We start from the raw sequence: 14,591 nt of genomic DNA on the forward strand, positions 1-14,591 counted from the left end.
CCAGTCATCAGATAGGTGTCGCCCATCTCTCAGGTAAATGTTCATCTTTCAGGAAATCATGACAATCTAATTTCTCTTTTTTTAGAGCACAAGGGGATGCCACACAGTCGTAGCGGTTTGCCATTAGCTGTGTTATTGTTAACTTCTGCTCTCCAAAATGGGAAGCTGGCTAAGCCTGGCTTACTGCAAAATCAATCAGCTGAACAGTTTCATACTGCGTTCATTGGTAGTCTGTAGGAGGCATTTCCAAATTCAGCCCCAGCCGTGTTCTGGCTTGTTCATCACTTTTTAGTGTCCAGTGGAAACAGTTGAGGTCTGTGCTACTCGCAGCCGTTCTATGTGTGATCCTGTTTTCATAATTCGTGTGTGTTTTATCTGTTTGCATTGGTTTTCTTAAGATGCAGTGCATCGAGCTCTCCACCATGAGATACCCATGAAACTCAGAATATTGAGTTTTTGTTGAGACTCTTTCACAGAGATGTGCCTACTTTATGGAAATTTCCAAGCCGTAGTTTGTGCTGCTATCATCTTCTTCTTTTTTTTTTTTTATGCCGTGGAGTTGGAGGTGGGAGACACAATAACACAAAAAACTTACAGTATGATGCATATGCATAACCACTGCATATTGAGTACAGCAGTCAACACAAAAATGCTATAAATGCAACATATGTATCATTTGTGCATCCAGTATGATAACATCAAAACATGTATACGTGAACACACACACACACACACACACACACACACACACACACACACCTCTGGGGTGCATTACTAAACTTGTTGGGAAAGTACAAGGTTAGCGGTGGGAGTGACATCCTGTGGTTCCGCTGAGGTCTCTTATCGGCGTCTGCTTCTTATCACTCAGCCCCACAACAGCAGAAACACACAGAGGCTATTTTAGCTGCACAACATGACAAGGAATTATCTCTATCAATGTCCGTTGCGTGACATTCTGCTGTTTTTTTTTTTTCCTTTTTTCTGTGAGTCCCTGATAAAATTATGCATTACAGACAAGCGGCAGAAACTGAAAGAAAAACGATTTGTGAACAGATACTTTTACATTTAGCTCCAAAGTTCAGAAGATGTTTGACTGTGCCACCACCTGCAAATTTTTGCATTTCTCTTCTCCTCTAAGATTCGTGTTATACAATAGTGACATTACTTAGTGCTGGTTAACAGAATGAGCCTCATTAACAGTCTGTCATCCAAGTTATTTTCCAGCCGCAGCAGAAAAGGATTATTTGAACAGACACTACGACACTATTTTCAGCCACTAAGACATTTTAATTTCCCAAAATCTTTGAGTTCTGACAGCAGCAACTCAGTCCCCCAAAACAAAGTCATTATCATACTGTCACATACAGTATTCAAACATTATTTTTGTGCTGCCAATTTTCACTCAGTAATGATGCCCCTGTGGCCGTGATGGAGTGTGTGGCACAAACAGTGCCAAACCCAACACTCAGCTGGTCATTCCTACAGCAGCTGCTCATGTCTTATCATTTCACTAACACGGTTAAACCGCCATCGCTACTTGGTTAAAGTTGACCCAACATCCCGGTTTTGGTTAAGTAATGAAAATGTGAACGCTGAATTTGGCAGTAACTGTGATGCATGGATTTAAATGGCAAAACAAAAACAGACAAGACATTTAAATTCAAAGCTCTGTTAATAACATTTTATATGAACAATGAATCAAATGACATCATATAATGCCGCATTCAGACTACATGATATGATATGATTCTGCCTGTTAAGATAATCAGTGTCAGATGAGGCAATTAACAAACTCATGCGTTCTTGCTTTGACTCTGGCGGGGGACCTGACAGACTATTTGTGGGTCCCTGACCAATCACAGCTTGCCGTCTTTCACAATGCCGTGATGTCATCTGGAACGAGGGACCTCAGGGAACCAGAATGTAAACAAATGATGGCGTCCGAAGCGGCGAGTATGACACTGGCTGCTTGTTGTCTCCTTGCTTCACCATGTTTACAATTCTGAAAAGAAGAGCCCTCTGTGCTCCCATTGGTCAATGTTTGCAACATGTTGAGACCTCGTTAGGTGTCCCAGATGCAGCGTTGGTTGTCGCCCACTGTGATACACCACAAGGGATAAAACGACAAACCGTCGCACGTCATGCTCATTTTTGTACCCGACACCTTTGTCAGGTCTTATTATATATATATATATACAAATATATAATTTGGTGTCAGCCGATATATATATATATATATCGGCTGACACCAAATCACCAAATTCAGCAGCTTTTTGGCCTCTTTTAGCGGATTGTTTTGGTATTTCAGAACATTTACAGTATGGTTCAGTTTCATGACTCTAATCGAGAAAGAAAGAAGAAAGAATCTAAAATTTGTGGACAGAGACATGACTTCAGATGACAATGATAAGAAATTGACCGCACTGTATTCATGATCACATATGGAAATAATAAGTCATACGTGCGCTTCTTTCAGCTTGCTGCGGAGTCCTTCCTTCCCCAGGTCTGCATCATTAATGCATGGTCAGAGTTACTGAACTCAATAATAACTATATCGTAACAGTGGCTGTATCTCTTCTTTCGCTGCTTGATGTTATGGTTATGTTATGGCATTAAAACAAAGCAGACATATTTTTTCTCTGCGAGTTCAGCTTTATGCGCTCCAGACTTCTGTATGGCAGAAATCTGTCAAACCCAGACACATGCACAGCATACAGAGGTAACACACCTGCACAAAAACACACATGCATACGCACATACAGCGAGGCAGCTACCAAAAATGCCAAAAAATGTGCAGCTTTGGCAAAGATGAACTCATAGATTTTATATTTTTTCATGCCTGTTTTCACACCTCCACATACAGTAGATTCACACATGTGAGACCACATGACTGTACGTGTGAAGGACGACTTTGAATGTGCACATTACGCTTATAAAAGTTCCCCCTGCAGGGACAAGACACAGCTGATAAATGGCTTCAGTGGACTTTATTATTTAACTTGTCTACAACAAGCTTTTTTACTACTTTCATGAATTTTATATGATCTATCATTTATTACGGCTGTATATTGGGCATGAAATGACTTGGTGCTGGAAACTCCCCCCACACTGTGTCCTTCTTCTCTTAGCAGTTATTAGCGCCTGACATTACGAAAGCAAGTGGAGTGAAATATCTCATTTAGGATTTTTTTGAGATTTTGTCATTCCTCAGTGTATTCCCCATGAATGATGCAAAATGACACAAAAGTATGCCGCCCTGAGGGGAACCTACATAGACTTCATTACAAGGTACTTTTAATTAGTCTTTGTAATTAAAAGCAGAATATTAGGTGCAGGAAGGCTGGAAGCTAAATTGAAATGCCCATAAACATTTCCATGTTCATTGGTCAGGGTTAGCAAACTGTCTCGTTTTTAGTGAGTCAGGTCTGACAAGAGGCAGGAGCGTTGAACTGCAGAGGGATTTAAAGGAAAATGTGTATGACACCCTTTTAATTAAATGGGAGGGGAGGAGGGGGGGCTGTATAATGAGAAAGTGAAAACTAGGTGTGAAGTTTGGTATCTACATTTTCTCTCCTATTTTTGGCTGACCATATGCTACAATATGTCATCCAGACGGGGCTCGTAGGATAATACTCACCCAAAGGCACATACTATTAAATGTTTCCTACAGCTGTGAGGTAATTTGCAGTGTCAGGTTAAAGAGACTTCAGTGCCTTAAGTTGATGGAGACGCTTTATAGTTTAAAAGAGTTGAATAGACCATTTTTAACTCAAGCATTGCCATATGTAGTACATTCGCAGGCATGTTCAGAGAAGGAGAACAAGTCTTTACAAAGAAGGAGACGTGGTTTAAGTGCACAGTTTTCAGACAGCTCAAATGTGAAATTCAATGCATCACATGCGAAAATGTGAAATTCCACATTTGTTCGTTTATCCAAAGGCAAATCTTCCAAGACACATTCACATCACTCTACATCACACATTACTGAACTCATGATGCAGATACAGTGCTTGGTCAAACAAACATGCACTTACTCACTCACATTCACATGTACGTATATGTTATAGGGTGGAACCATTCTTTTCATTTTTAATGAATTTGTTGATTATTTTCTTGATTAATTCTTAAATTTTTCTTAAAAGCCCATTATCTAATATCTAATATCCTTAAATGTCTTGTTTCGTAGGAGCTCAAAATATAGACAGAGATAGCAACACATTTCTTACTGGAGAAGCTGGAACAGGTGAAATCTGGCTCTTCTTTTGTCCTAAATATTGACTCAAAACAATTTTAATTTCCTGTTAATCGATTAATTGTTGCAGCTAATATGTTGTATAACATACATACACATGTCTATACAGTCGTATGTTTGAAATGATCCTGTTGAGACTCATCTTAAAGAGTATTATCATAGAGGCACTTGGAAAAAGATTAAACATCTATTCATGTTTTAATTCGTGTGTGTTTCGTGCGAGCCAAAACATGCAATCAGGTCGACTCAGACTTCAAACTCATACAGTATTTGAGCTCGTCTTGGATTGGATTTACATTACACATTTCCATAGCAGGCTGCAGCTTATTTATAGGCCGCTGCTCGGCCGAGGTCTGTAATGAACACACTACCAACACGGTTTCCCAGGTCTTTGGAAATTCAGCAGCTGCACATTTTTCTCTATGTCGTACGAGTGGTTTGGCCTTATTAATATGTTTTGCCAGGTATAATAAACTAGATGGAAATCCCCAAATGGGGGCAATCTTCAAGAGGAATGGTAATAAGGGGGAATAAGAATTGGGTGAGATTCATAGGAAGCTCTGCAGACCGTGTGAGGATGCACAGTACTTAATGTGTTGATAGAAGCAGGCAAACCTTCAATATGAAACTTGAAATCAGTGATGCTTTCATCAGTCCTGCTGTCTACTGACAGCTTTTGAATGGCTTGAATATTAATCAGGTCTGACTTTTTTTCTCTGCCATCTAACGCCGTCCAGTCACATTTCAGAACATTAAATGAGAGTTAAATGACATGGTGGTTGCATGAATCATTAACCCACAGCCTCAGAATTGGCCAAATCCGTGCTACAGAAAATGGACAAGCTGTAATTATCCTCTTTTTGAGCTGCCGGGTTGTATAAAAACTCAAGCTGAGTGTCCAAAAGAATTTTAGAACACGAGCCTTCTGTGCTCTGTTAAACATCGTGTTACTTCGCAATCTGTTAATGCAACTTGAGAAGCAAAGTCAGACCGAGAATTTCAGATTTCTGTCGATGGAACAGTTTATATGTTGGTGAATGTAATCACCAATATTCCATTTTTTATTAATTTAGAAGCAAAGAAGAAGTTTGTTCTTTATTGTTCTGTTACACATTACAAAAAGAAATATATAATATATAATATAGAAAATATATATGTAAATTTGGGTCAAACCTAAAAAACTGAAACACTACCAACTACTTTGGTTTTGAGATGACTTAATTAGTGAGCTTGAGATGGGTTGAAAAGTGGACAGAGCCTTGCTAGCTTTCCTCCATCTCCAATCTGTATGTTAAGCTAAGCTAATTACGCAGCTGCTGGCTGTAGCCTCATATTCAAGGGATAGATATGAGAGTCGTGTCAAGATTCTTATCTAACTCTCTGCCAGAGAGTAAATTAGCGTATTCCCATATAGCAAGAAAACACTGAAATAGAAACACGTCCTCATACCTGAACAGCGAGCAGGTCGATTGCCACTGACTCCCAAAACAACTTACAGTACATACAAAAACATATATACAACTAGTAGGTTGGGTTTAAAATTAGGACGTTAATTACGTAATTTCAGTTATGTGACGTAAATTAAGGACATTAATGACACCATCCATCCACCCCTACCTTCGTCCATGCTACTACATGACTTAACTTCTTCCTTTTCTCCCGTTGTAATTATTACGGCCACTAGAGGTCACTGCCTATGACTAAATGTAAACGTTAGTTGCAATAAGCTGCATGCGTAGACGAACTATCTGGGTGTTTTTCTGGTGAGGACGGGCTGGAAATAGTATTTTCTTCTCCACTATGCATGTCTCTCTCTCTGTCTGATTAAATGTATGCTGATTGCAGAGCCTATAGAGAGCGAAGCAGCTGCCTCTGATAAGCTGTTTATTGCCATCGGTGCCAGGTGGAGAAAAATTGAACGAAGGCTCCCAGATGCAGATTGTGGATCCAGCACATTTTACACTGGGTGGATAGTGAGTGACAGGGGGTGTTTGCGGGGTGATGTTGGGGAGTGAACGGGATGATAGCTAAGCCCACTTTAATGTAAATGAGTGTAATTACTTTATGCTAGTTAGACTGGATCAATACCCCATTATGTTGCACAACACAGTATTTTTGCAAGTGGATGAAAAAGATGGCATGAACATCAAACTACACTGCAGAATGACAGGCGTGCACCTTTCTATGTGGGATTTCCAGTCTGAAATCATAGCATCCAAACATTGTAGGCTCCTGTAGGCCTGTGTGTACCATAAAACCGCTGTAGAACAGCAGAGGTTTGTGTTATGACACCACTGAACGGTGATTTAATTAAAAGAGACAGCTATTGGGCCTGTTCCACAGATGAAACAGGGTTTTGAGAAAGAGTCAGTTTCTATATTGAATCAAAACATCACTTGATGAAGATAAGTTTCCCTCCAGCTAATTCCTTTAAAAAATTACACATGGATCCTAAAACTGCCTCAATTTTCAGTTCATTTTGGGACATAATCAACAGCACAGGCTTGAGGTGAATTTAAATGAACCTGTGTTTTTTCAAAGCATCATAAAAAAAACACCTTTTTGATCTTATATTGTAACCCCAAAGAATTTCACTAATCCATGACGTGAATTTTGTCTGGCAGCAGAAACAGCTGCTGGAGAAAAGCTGCGTGGGTTTTTGAAAGTGTGTGACTGACATCTAGTGGAGGACGTGGATCAGACTGATCAAACTGTATGCACATTTTTGAACAAATAATCACCTATAAAAAATAATCACTTATGATTAATCATTTACTTTTTTCATGTCTAAAGAATAACAATCAAATAAATTCATCTGTAAAAGGATTTTAAAGATTTTTCAGAAAGTGCTTCAGAATTAATTATTTCCAAATGTTACTATAAATCTGGAAAGGAATGCAAACTTTTAATGGCAGGTCATGGAGAATAAAGGGTTGGCAGTGTGTGTGTATGTGCAGGCGAAGTATTGCACACACTAACATGTTGTTGTATTTGAACACACGGTAGTAAAACCTTTGAGAACTTGGATTACTGGTATTATCACCACCCTTTCACAGTAAAGCGGAGGTGGGGGTTGTAACCTGACCTTGCCTCTTAACGGCTGTGTGACAATGGTGCCCCGTCCCACTGGCCTGTCCGCCCCTCTGTTGTGTCCATTTATAATGTCCAGACACAGTGCAGAGGTTACTCAGAGGTGCCAGCAACACAAGGTGACAGGCTCGGAAGAACAAAGGGTGAGAAACGCTGCTGTTCACTTTCACTTTTCACTGAAACGTAGAGTTATTAGAAAGTCTTTGGCTGAGCTGAGCATGTAGTTCCTCTTTGTATGTAAAGATATTAAAAAAGAATATTTGAAATTAAAGTTATGCATATTAATTATGCATTTAAAGTCTGTATTTTATTCTATTTTACTTTTCTGTTCAGAATCAGTCAGACTTGTCCTTGTTAGTTTGTGTTTTATGCACAGTGTTGTTTTCCATGTTGTCCAGCTGTGCTTTCAGCTTGAATCTCTCCTCAGATGACCATTGTGTCCATGCTCTACAATGGTAAATGCATTTATTTTCATAGTTTGACATCAGCATTAAAGAATTCTAACAAAAAATGATTCTAACACTACTTGAAGCTATTGTTATATGTTTTGATCAGCCTCAGTATGGGTCAGGAAGCGTTGCCGACTATTCTCTGTTGTGTTATTTCACTTTGAAGGTGAAGAGCAGAAAGATGCCTGTGGGCCATCATGAGCATTGTGACAAGTGCTACAGCGTCAACTGTCAAGTCGCGGTGCAGATTTCTGTCTCATGCATGGTCATCAAGTGTCGTAAAAACTGTGGCGCCATCCTCCATATGTGCAAGCAAGAGGAGCACCAGCTTCTCTGCCCCAATGAGACGGTCCCCTGCCTCAATGTGGCCTATGGCTGTCCTCTCACCATGCTGCGCCACAGGCTGGCCAAACACCTGGAGGTCTGTCCTGCCAGCGTGGTCTGCTGCTCCCAGGACTGGAACCGCTGGCCTGTTTCAGAAACGGATCTGACTTTCTACAGTAATGTTTCAGAAAACCCTCAAAATGAGGCAAACCTCGATGTTGCTACGGCTCTCAGGGACCAAGAGCTGCTGTTTGGATCCATCAAAATGAAGAGCGTTTTTCCTGAGCTGATGGTGGAGGATCCTGCCCTCCAGGATATTTCTGCCGGGGTCAACAGTCCTGCAGAGGGAGCAACCTGTTCTTTAGTTTGTGGAAAATCTACAGAAAATGGCTGCACAAGGACGGAGGAAAAAGAGCTGAGCCAAGAGGAGAGAGATGCTTTGGCAAAGAGCAGGGATGTAGATAGTATTCAGAACTACCACTCCTGGGAGAAGATATTCAACAAGGAGATGAGCGGATGCAAGCAAACTGTCAAAAACCTGGATCAGATGGAGGAAAAGGGAATGGAAGGGGAAGAGCCAGAATCATCAAACTGTCAGAAGGAGACAAGAGACTCACAGCCGAGCCACGAGAGTGCTGCTGCTTCTTCGAGCATGAATGGTACAACTGGCCTTGCGCCATGGCAAGACGGGGTCCTTGAGAGGTTAGGCAGGGAAGTCAACATCGCTGAATACAACATGTATCTGGTGCACAACGGGGCGATGTTGATTAACTTCGGCCAGCTTGCTGCTTGCACTCCGAGAGAAAAGGATTTTGTTTACGGGAATCTGGAGCCCATCGAGGTCGAAACGGTCCGCACATTCAACGTTCCTACCAGCTATCGAGCGAAGCGTCATCACTTGAAGGACCCCGCACACAAGGCCAAGACCACGCACCAGAGTGTTGACACCGCGGATTTGGACGTGTCAGTCGAGGACCTTCCGAAGTGTGACGAGATTAGCGCCACGCTCCTGTGCTCCCTGGAAAAGGAACTGAAAGGACATTTCATCTCAGAGAGCGTGGGGATAGACGGTCTTTATGTGGATGTAGGAACACAAACATACAACTTCGCCTCTGCTCCGTTCAGAACAGACGCATCGCTTGCTGACGTCACTGCAGACAAACCTCGTGGTCTTTATGTCCACGTGGAAGCCGAGTCTGTTACTAGAAGACATAACAAAACAAGCTCAGCCTTCAGCTACATGTGCGGCCACTTCTTTCGCCGAGATGAATACCGCTCTCACTTCAGGAATGTGCACTCCGACATACAGGCCTCTCTGAGCGGCTGGTTCCAACAGCGCTGCCCCTTGGCGTACCTCGGCTGCACTTTCACCCAGACGAGGTTTCACCCTGCAGGTCAACAGGCTACGATCAAATTCTGCCAACGTGTCAGCGCCTTTGTCCTCCAGCCAGAAGTGCCTTCATCCCTCTGTGAGGGCCCTCAGAGAAATGGCAAACCTAATCTGGATCCCCTGAGCAGCCTGCCCCTGGAGATCCTTCAGCACATTGCTAGGTACCTTGACAGTTTTACATTATCTCAGCTGTCCCAGGTCTCCCATCTGATGAGAGAGGTGTGCGCCACGTTGTTGCAGGAGAGAGGGATGGTCTCACTCAAGTGGGAGAAGAAGACATATTCCCACGGGGGAAGCTCCTGGAAATGTCGAAAGAAAGCAAGTATCTTTAAGATTTTTCAATTTCTTAAAACGAAATGTATTATTCTGGGCTCATTGCTTGATTAGATTTATGCATTTGTTTACTATTCCATCTCATTTACAGTATTATTTTGATCTCAACCTTGTACACACACGGTCAAACTTCTATATCAGTTCCCTCTAATATCTGACACCATTCTGCTATATGTCGTTAGAAATGTCAGTCATTCATGCAGCATGACAGCTGCTGAATGCAGAAGCCTGAACAGCCTCCAGACTCTCCACAGTCGTCTCTCACAGTATTAGAAAACTGAATTGCAATCGTGTTTGGGAGAAGGCTGTTTTGTTTTCCTTGCTGACTTCGGTGTCCAAACAAATGCAACTAAACAGCTGAGCTTAACTATCATATTGTGTTGCAGCAAAACACAGCAGCTCTGCAGGAGGCAAAAAAATGGATCTGGATCTAGACCTGAAAAAAAAAAATCCTGTGGTCTTAGACAACCTGATGCTACCTAGCTACCATGATTTTCCCCTTAAATAGGATTGAGGGGTATCACATGCAACAGCTGGATTCAAATCGGGGATGCTGTGTTTGCATAGACCACTAAGCTAGACCTTAGACCCCATGGCTTAGACCACAAGGCCGCAGGGACGCCTAGTGGTCTTGTGGTCTGAGCCTTAAAATGCCTGCAGCTGCTTTGATTTTTAGAGATTATCTAAATCCGCTCTGGAATTATGAGCACAGTTAGGATGACATTTTAAGTGTTTCAGAGTCATGACCACTGAGCTACGGCCATTTGAATTCATCATGTTTCTGCAGTGCAATCGATACATGAAGTGCCATCAGATCTACACGATTTCTTGAAGTAGATGATTGCATGTCATCTAATTTTGGTTGCAACTGCACAATATAGCAGAATATTTTTGGTAGTTTATGTCAAATTATCACATCAGGCACACTTGGTGAAAATGACATTTGTAGTAGGATTGTACAATGTAAAATGGCAGATATTAATCAGGTTGAAACATCTGTTGTGAAATGAGGAATATTTGAAAGAAGGTGTTTCTTTTCTTTCTTTTTCACATTTATGAGCAACAAACTGATGAATGATTTTGCTAAACAAATCAGTGTTTCCTTTAATTTGGACCAACTCTCCACCAATTCTTGTCCCAATCTGCTCAGTAGTTTTCAGATATCCTGACGACGAACAAACAAACCAACCTATATAAAAAACAGACCTCTCAGCTGGAGGTAATAAAGGTGGTATAAGTTCAGTGTATTCTTACGTTGACTATCTCTGTGCTGCAGTGGTCATGGGACAAAGAGCATGCTGATGATATCAGTGATGTGGAATGACCTGAGGCCTCGCTGCCAGTAAACACAGTGCTACCATAACAAGTCAGATATGTGATCATTCATGGAAACAAGGTGTTGATAAGACTGCCTGGCGACAGCTGGGTATTTGCTCCCCACTGAAGGGCATAATAATTTGTATAAATTTGTAGTGGATAGATACAGAAATAACACCATGCCCTGGACATGTGATAAAAATACCCTCTGATCTAGATTCCTTGGATATCAAACATAAATGTATCCTCATGGCTAAAGCTGCAGGACAGTTGGTAGATGCCGTGGCAGCAGCTTCCTACACCTACTTTGCTTTGTGTGTGTTTTACAGGTTTGGGAGTTCAGCTCTCTGTTTTCCGCTGTGGACAGATGGAGCTTCAGCAACACTCCCTCCATGTCAGATCACCTGAGAACGTGTTCCTTCTACACGAGACGGGAGCGCACCGAGCCCATGGCTTTGGCCTGCCTGGGAGAGCTCAGAGACAAATATGCACAAGTAAAGCATAAAAGATAATGCTCATGGTCCCTGAGCTCAGTGGGCGGCCCACAACACGAGCGATGCCGTGTTTAGAATTGCTCAGATGTGATATGTATGCACCCAGAAAACTGTGAAGTGGATGAAGCCTCTGCATATAGAGCTACAGTACAGAGACAGAGGGCAAAGAGTGCTCTGAAGCCCTGCAGACACATACTGTATATGTAGTATGAGGATTCACTTCGGCTTAAACTGCAATTTCTGAAAATTGTGATGTGATTTACTCAACCTCTATTTCTTCTAACATCCCCTCAAATCATTTCAATTGTGCAGTAAGTCGGCAAAATGCTTCAAATAGATTTATCTATTCAGTGTTTATTGAGAGAAGATGAAACTTCAGTAATCCCTCCGAGGACAATAGATGCACAAATTTCCTGATGCGGTGTTTGAGAGAGGGCCTCATACTCTGTAATATCAGTTCACTTGCTTTTGTTTGCCATACTGAGCCCACGAGTGTTGTTTGTTCCATATTTGTTCATTCTTGTGGTGAAAAGCATTATTTCCGTCTCGCTGCAACAAGACAAGACTGACATCTACTGGAGAGAAGCTGAAGTACCGCAAAAAACAAGTTTGATGTTTGAATGCTGAACATGAGATCACGTCCTGTGTCATATTAGACTGAACACAGCAGTGCATGCTTTGTTTCTAATTTAGACTGCCTTTGTTAGGGAAACTGAAACGACTGTCATCTATGCATGTCACTCAAACTATATACTGTGTAATAAATCTGACCTGCATCTGGCCTCATTTATTTTACAGCAGCACAGCCAGTGGCATAAAAGGGAGACAATTTGCCAAAAATGTTTTATTAACCACATAAACAAACAGAAAATGTATAAAAGTAACAATTACTTAATGTCCGACACTGGGTTGCGCAGTTTGTTGATCATCTCTGTCAGCATTTTGTTGCACAGGGCCGCATACGGATTAAGAACAACAGCCTGCTGTTTGGCGAATTCACTTCCAAGTGCGGCTGCTTTCTCAAAATCTGTTCTGGCTTCATCATCCCGGCACGCCAGTCTCCGTAAAAGGCCTCGCTGCACCAGCCCCTGGCAGGCAGTTCGCCCAGTGCCGCCGCTCAGAGATATGGCTCGGTCCAGGTCCTCCAGCGCTCCTGAGAGGAGAAAAGAGCGCTGTGAGGCACACGCATGTCTGGAAAGTTGATTTTCAGCATACTCAGTGTGGGTTTAAAGTCAGTCCACTGCAATATTCACTATCATATGTTATCATGCTAACAATAACTGAATGTGCTTTTCATAAGTTACATAAAATACAGCAGTCTCAGATGCATTATGTGTAATCTTAATTCGTCTACTATGTTCAAGTGATAAACAATGACATTTTCTGATGCATACAGTACTACAGTGCTATTTTGCTGCTCTGCAACACAGCGGTGATTCAGCATACGCTCAGTTCATTTCACATTTCCTGCATATTCATTTAAATGCACATGTAGGTGTTTTGTTGGGAATATTCGGAAGATCTTGTTAGTCAGCATCAGCTGGCATCAGCTCACATTCAAATTGAAAAGCACAGGCTATGAATACAAACTCCAGTTTTAGAAACGCACAATGCACGTAAAAAGATGCTACAGTATTGGGTGCATGGCGTGATTGACAACGTGATCTCCTGGCAGCATTAAAACACCGCAGCAATCGTCACACGAGCCAAAGAGGTTTAATAATCCAATACACAAAAATGAAAAAATAAACTGGCTACATCTGTCATTTATGTAACGGCAATATTTCCTTTATAAAACACTGAATCTATTAAAGGCAGGGACACTTGTTGTTTCATTGAAGCACAGAAGGGATTCTTAAACCTTTAGACATTTAAAATATGACTAAAATGCTAAAATCCCTGTCATTCTGTACATCCAGTGTATACAACCCCTGTGTATGCCCCCTTGTGACAGACAGCAGGTAAACGTAACTATAACAAGGTTACTTCAGAGCATGTACTGTAGCACTGTTGACAGTGCATCAGATAGACAAAGGTCTGATGTGGTGTCACGCTGGCCTCAGACTCAACAGCCTGATATGTCAGCACACCGTGGTGACTGGAAAGGGTTCTTATTGAATTTGTGGCATGTACCTGCTGTGTTCCCCAGCAGCCGCAGGGCCTGTGCCCTGTTGTTATAGGCTGAGGCTCGCTGAGGCAGGATCTGGATTGCCTGGCTGAACAGTTGAAGTGCGGCTTGCAAATCCCCAGCCTCTGCTGCCGAGACACCCTGCATCTCCAGCTCTTTCACTTGCTTCAGCAGCTCTGTGTCAAAGCCACTGTCTGGCAGGGGGAGATAAACAGGTTGAAAAAGCACTCAAACTCAATTGACAGGTACCGTGGCAAGAAAAACACAGAAATGTCACCCAGAACTCAACTTGGATTAAAATGTCATGTTTTTTTTTTAGTGCAGGATGCGTTCAAATAAATTCAATATGCTGTGAAATGATAAACGTAAAAAGCCGTGACATGATATGTAGAGACGTATCAAGTCGGAGGCAAATGCTCACCATCATCAATTAATTCCTCCTCTTGGTTCAGGCCGGGAATGTCTCCAAAGGGGCTGCTGGGGTTGAATATAGCCTGGAGTACAGCTCTGTCATGTGCCGAGGCCATCTTGCCGGTGTCTGTGAAGAAAGCAGGAAAAGACGGCAAAACAGGAAAATCATGACACCTAAATTACAACTGAGTAGAGAATCCATCCCCCCTAACTTCTGTTTCCATCGACCAATCAAAGAAGGGGGCGGCAGCAGAGGTGGACTTTGCCTGCAGTGAGCACATCTGTATTTGGTTAACTAAAAAATGCAGACCAGGGATAAGTGCACGCTGCAGAGCTGCTGTTAGAAGGGCAAAAGGAAGGAAATCTTCTCAAACATATTCTATCCTATGGTTTCTGCTCAGCG

The 14,591-nt window shown here is 42.0% G+C and overlaps 2 protein-coding genes across 2 annotated transcripts; one reads left to right on the forward strand and one right to left on the reverse strand.

Annotated features, from left to right (window-relative positions):
• The first annotated feature begins 7,450 nt into the window (after nt 1-7,450).
• Nucleotides 7,451-11,667, forward strand: LOC121609636 (F-box only protein 40). The gene is made up of 4 exons (XM_041941319.1): nt 7,451-7,485; nt 7,741-7,797; nt 7,958-9,823; nt 11,485-11,667. The coding sequence occupies exons 2-4, from the start codon at nt 7,795-7,797 to the stop codon at nt 11,665-11,667; spliced, it is 2,052 nt and encodes a 683-aa protein (XP_041797253.1). The 5' UTR covers nt 7,451-7,485; nt 7,741-7,794.
• An 852-nt stretch (nt 11,668-12,519) lies between these two features.
• Nucleotides 12,520-14,336, reverse strand: ttc36 (tetratricopeptide repeat domain 36). The gene is made up of 3 exons (XM_041941359.1): nt 14,199-14,336; nt 13,783-13,971; nt 12,520-12,802 (listed from the first exon to the last, which is right to left on the reverse strand). Exons 1-3 carry the CDS (start codon nt 14,302-14,304, stop codon nt 12,537-12,539), a joined length of 561 nt encoding a protein of 186 aa, XP_041797293.1. The 5' UTR covers nt 14,305-14,336; the 3' UTR covers nt 12,520-12,536.
• Nucleotides 14,337-14,591: the final 255 nt, after the last annotated feature.

Source organism: Chelmon rostratus, chromosome 7 (assembly GCF_017976325.1).
Source record: "Chelmon rostratus isolate fCheRos1 chromosome 7, fCheRos1.pri, whole genome shotgun sequence".
NCBI classification, from domain to species: Eukaryota; Metazoa; Chordata; class Actinopteri; order Chaetodontiformes; family Chaetodontidae; genus Chelmon; species Chelmon rostratus.

Excerpts from the sequence above, each read along its gene's own strand:
- LOC121609636 (XM_041941319.1), top strand. Across the intron at positions 9,824-11,484 it reads CCTGGAAATGTCGAAAGAAA|GTTTGGGAGTTCAGCTCTCT; the intron begins GCAAGTATCTTT and ends TGTGTTTTACAG.
- ttc36 (XM_041941359.1), bottom strand. The coding sequence starts at position 14,304 with ATGGCCTCGGCACATGACAGAGCTGTACTCCAGGCTATATTCAACCCC. Across the intron at positions 13,972-14,198 it reads GGAGGAATTAATTGATGATG|ACAGTGGCTTTGACACAGAG; the intron begins GTGAGCATTTGC and ends TCCCCCTGCCAG. Across the intron at positions 12,803-13,782 it reads GCTGCTGGGGAACACAGCAG|GAGCGCTGGAGGACCTGGAC; the intron begins GTACATGCCACA and ends TTCTCCTCTCAG.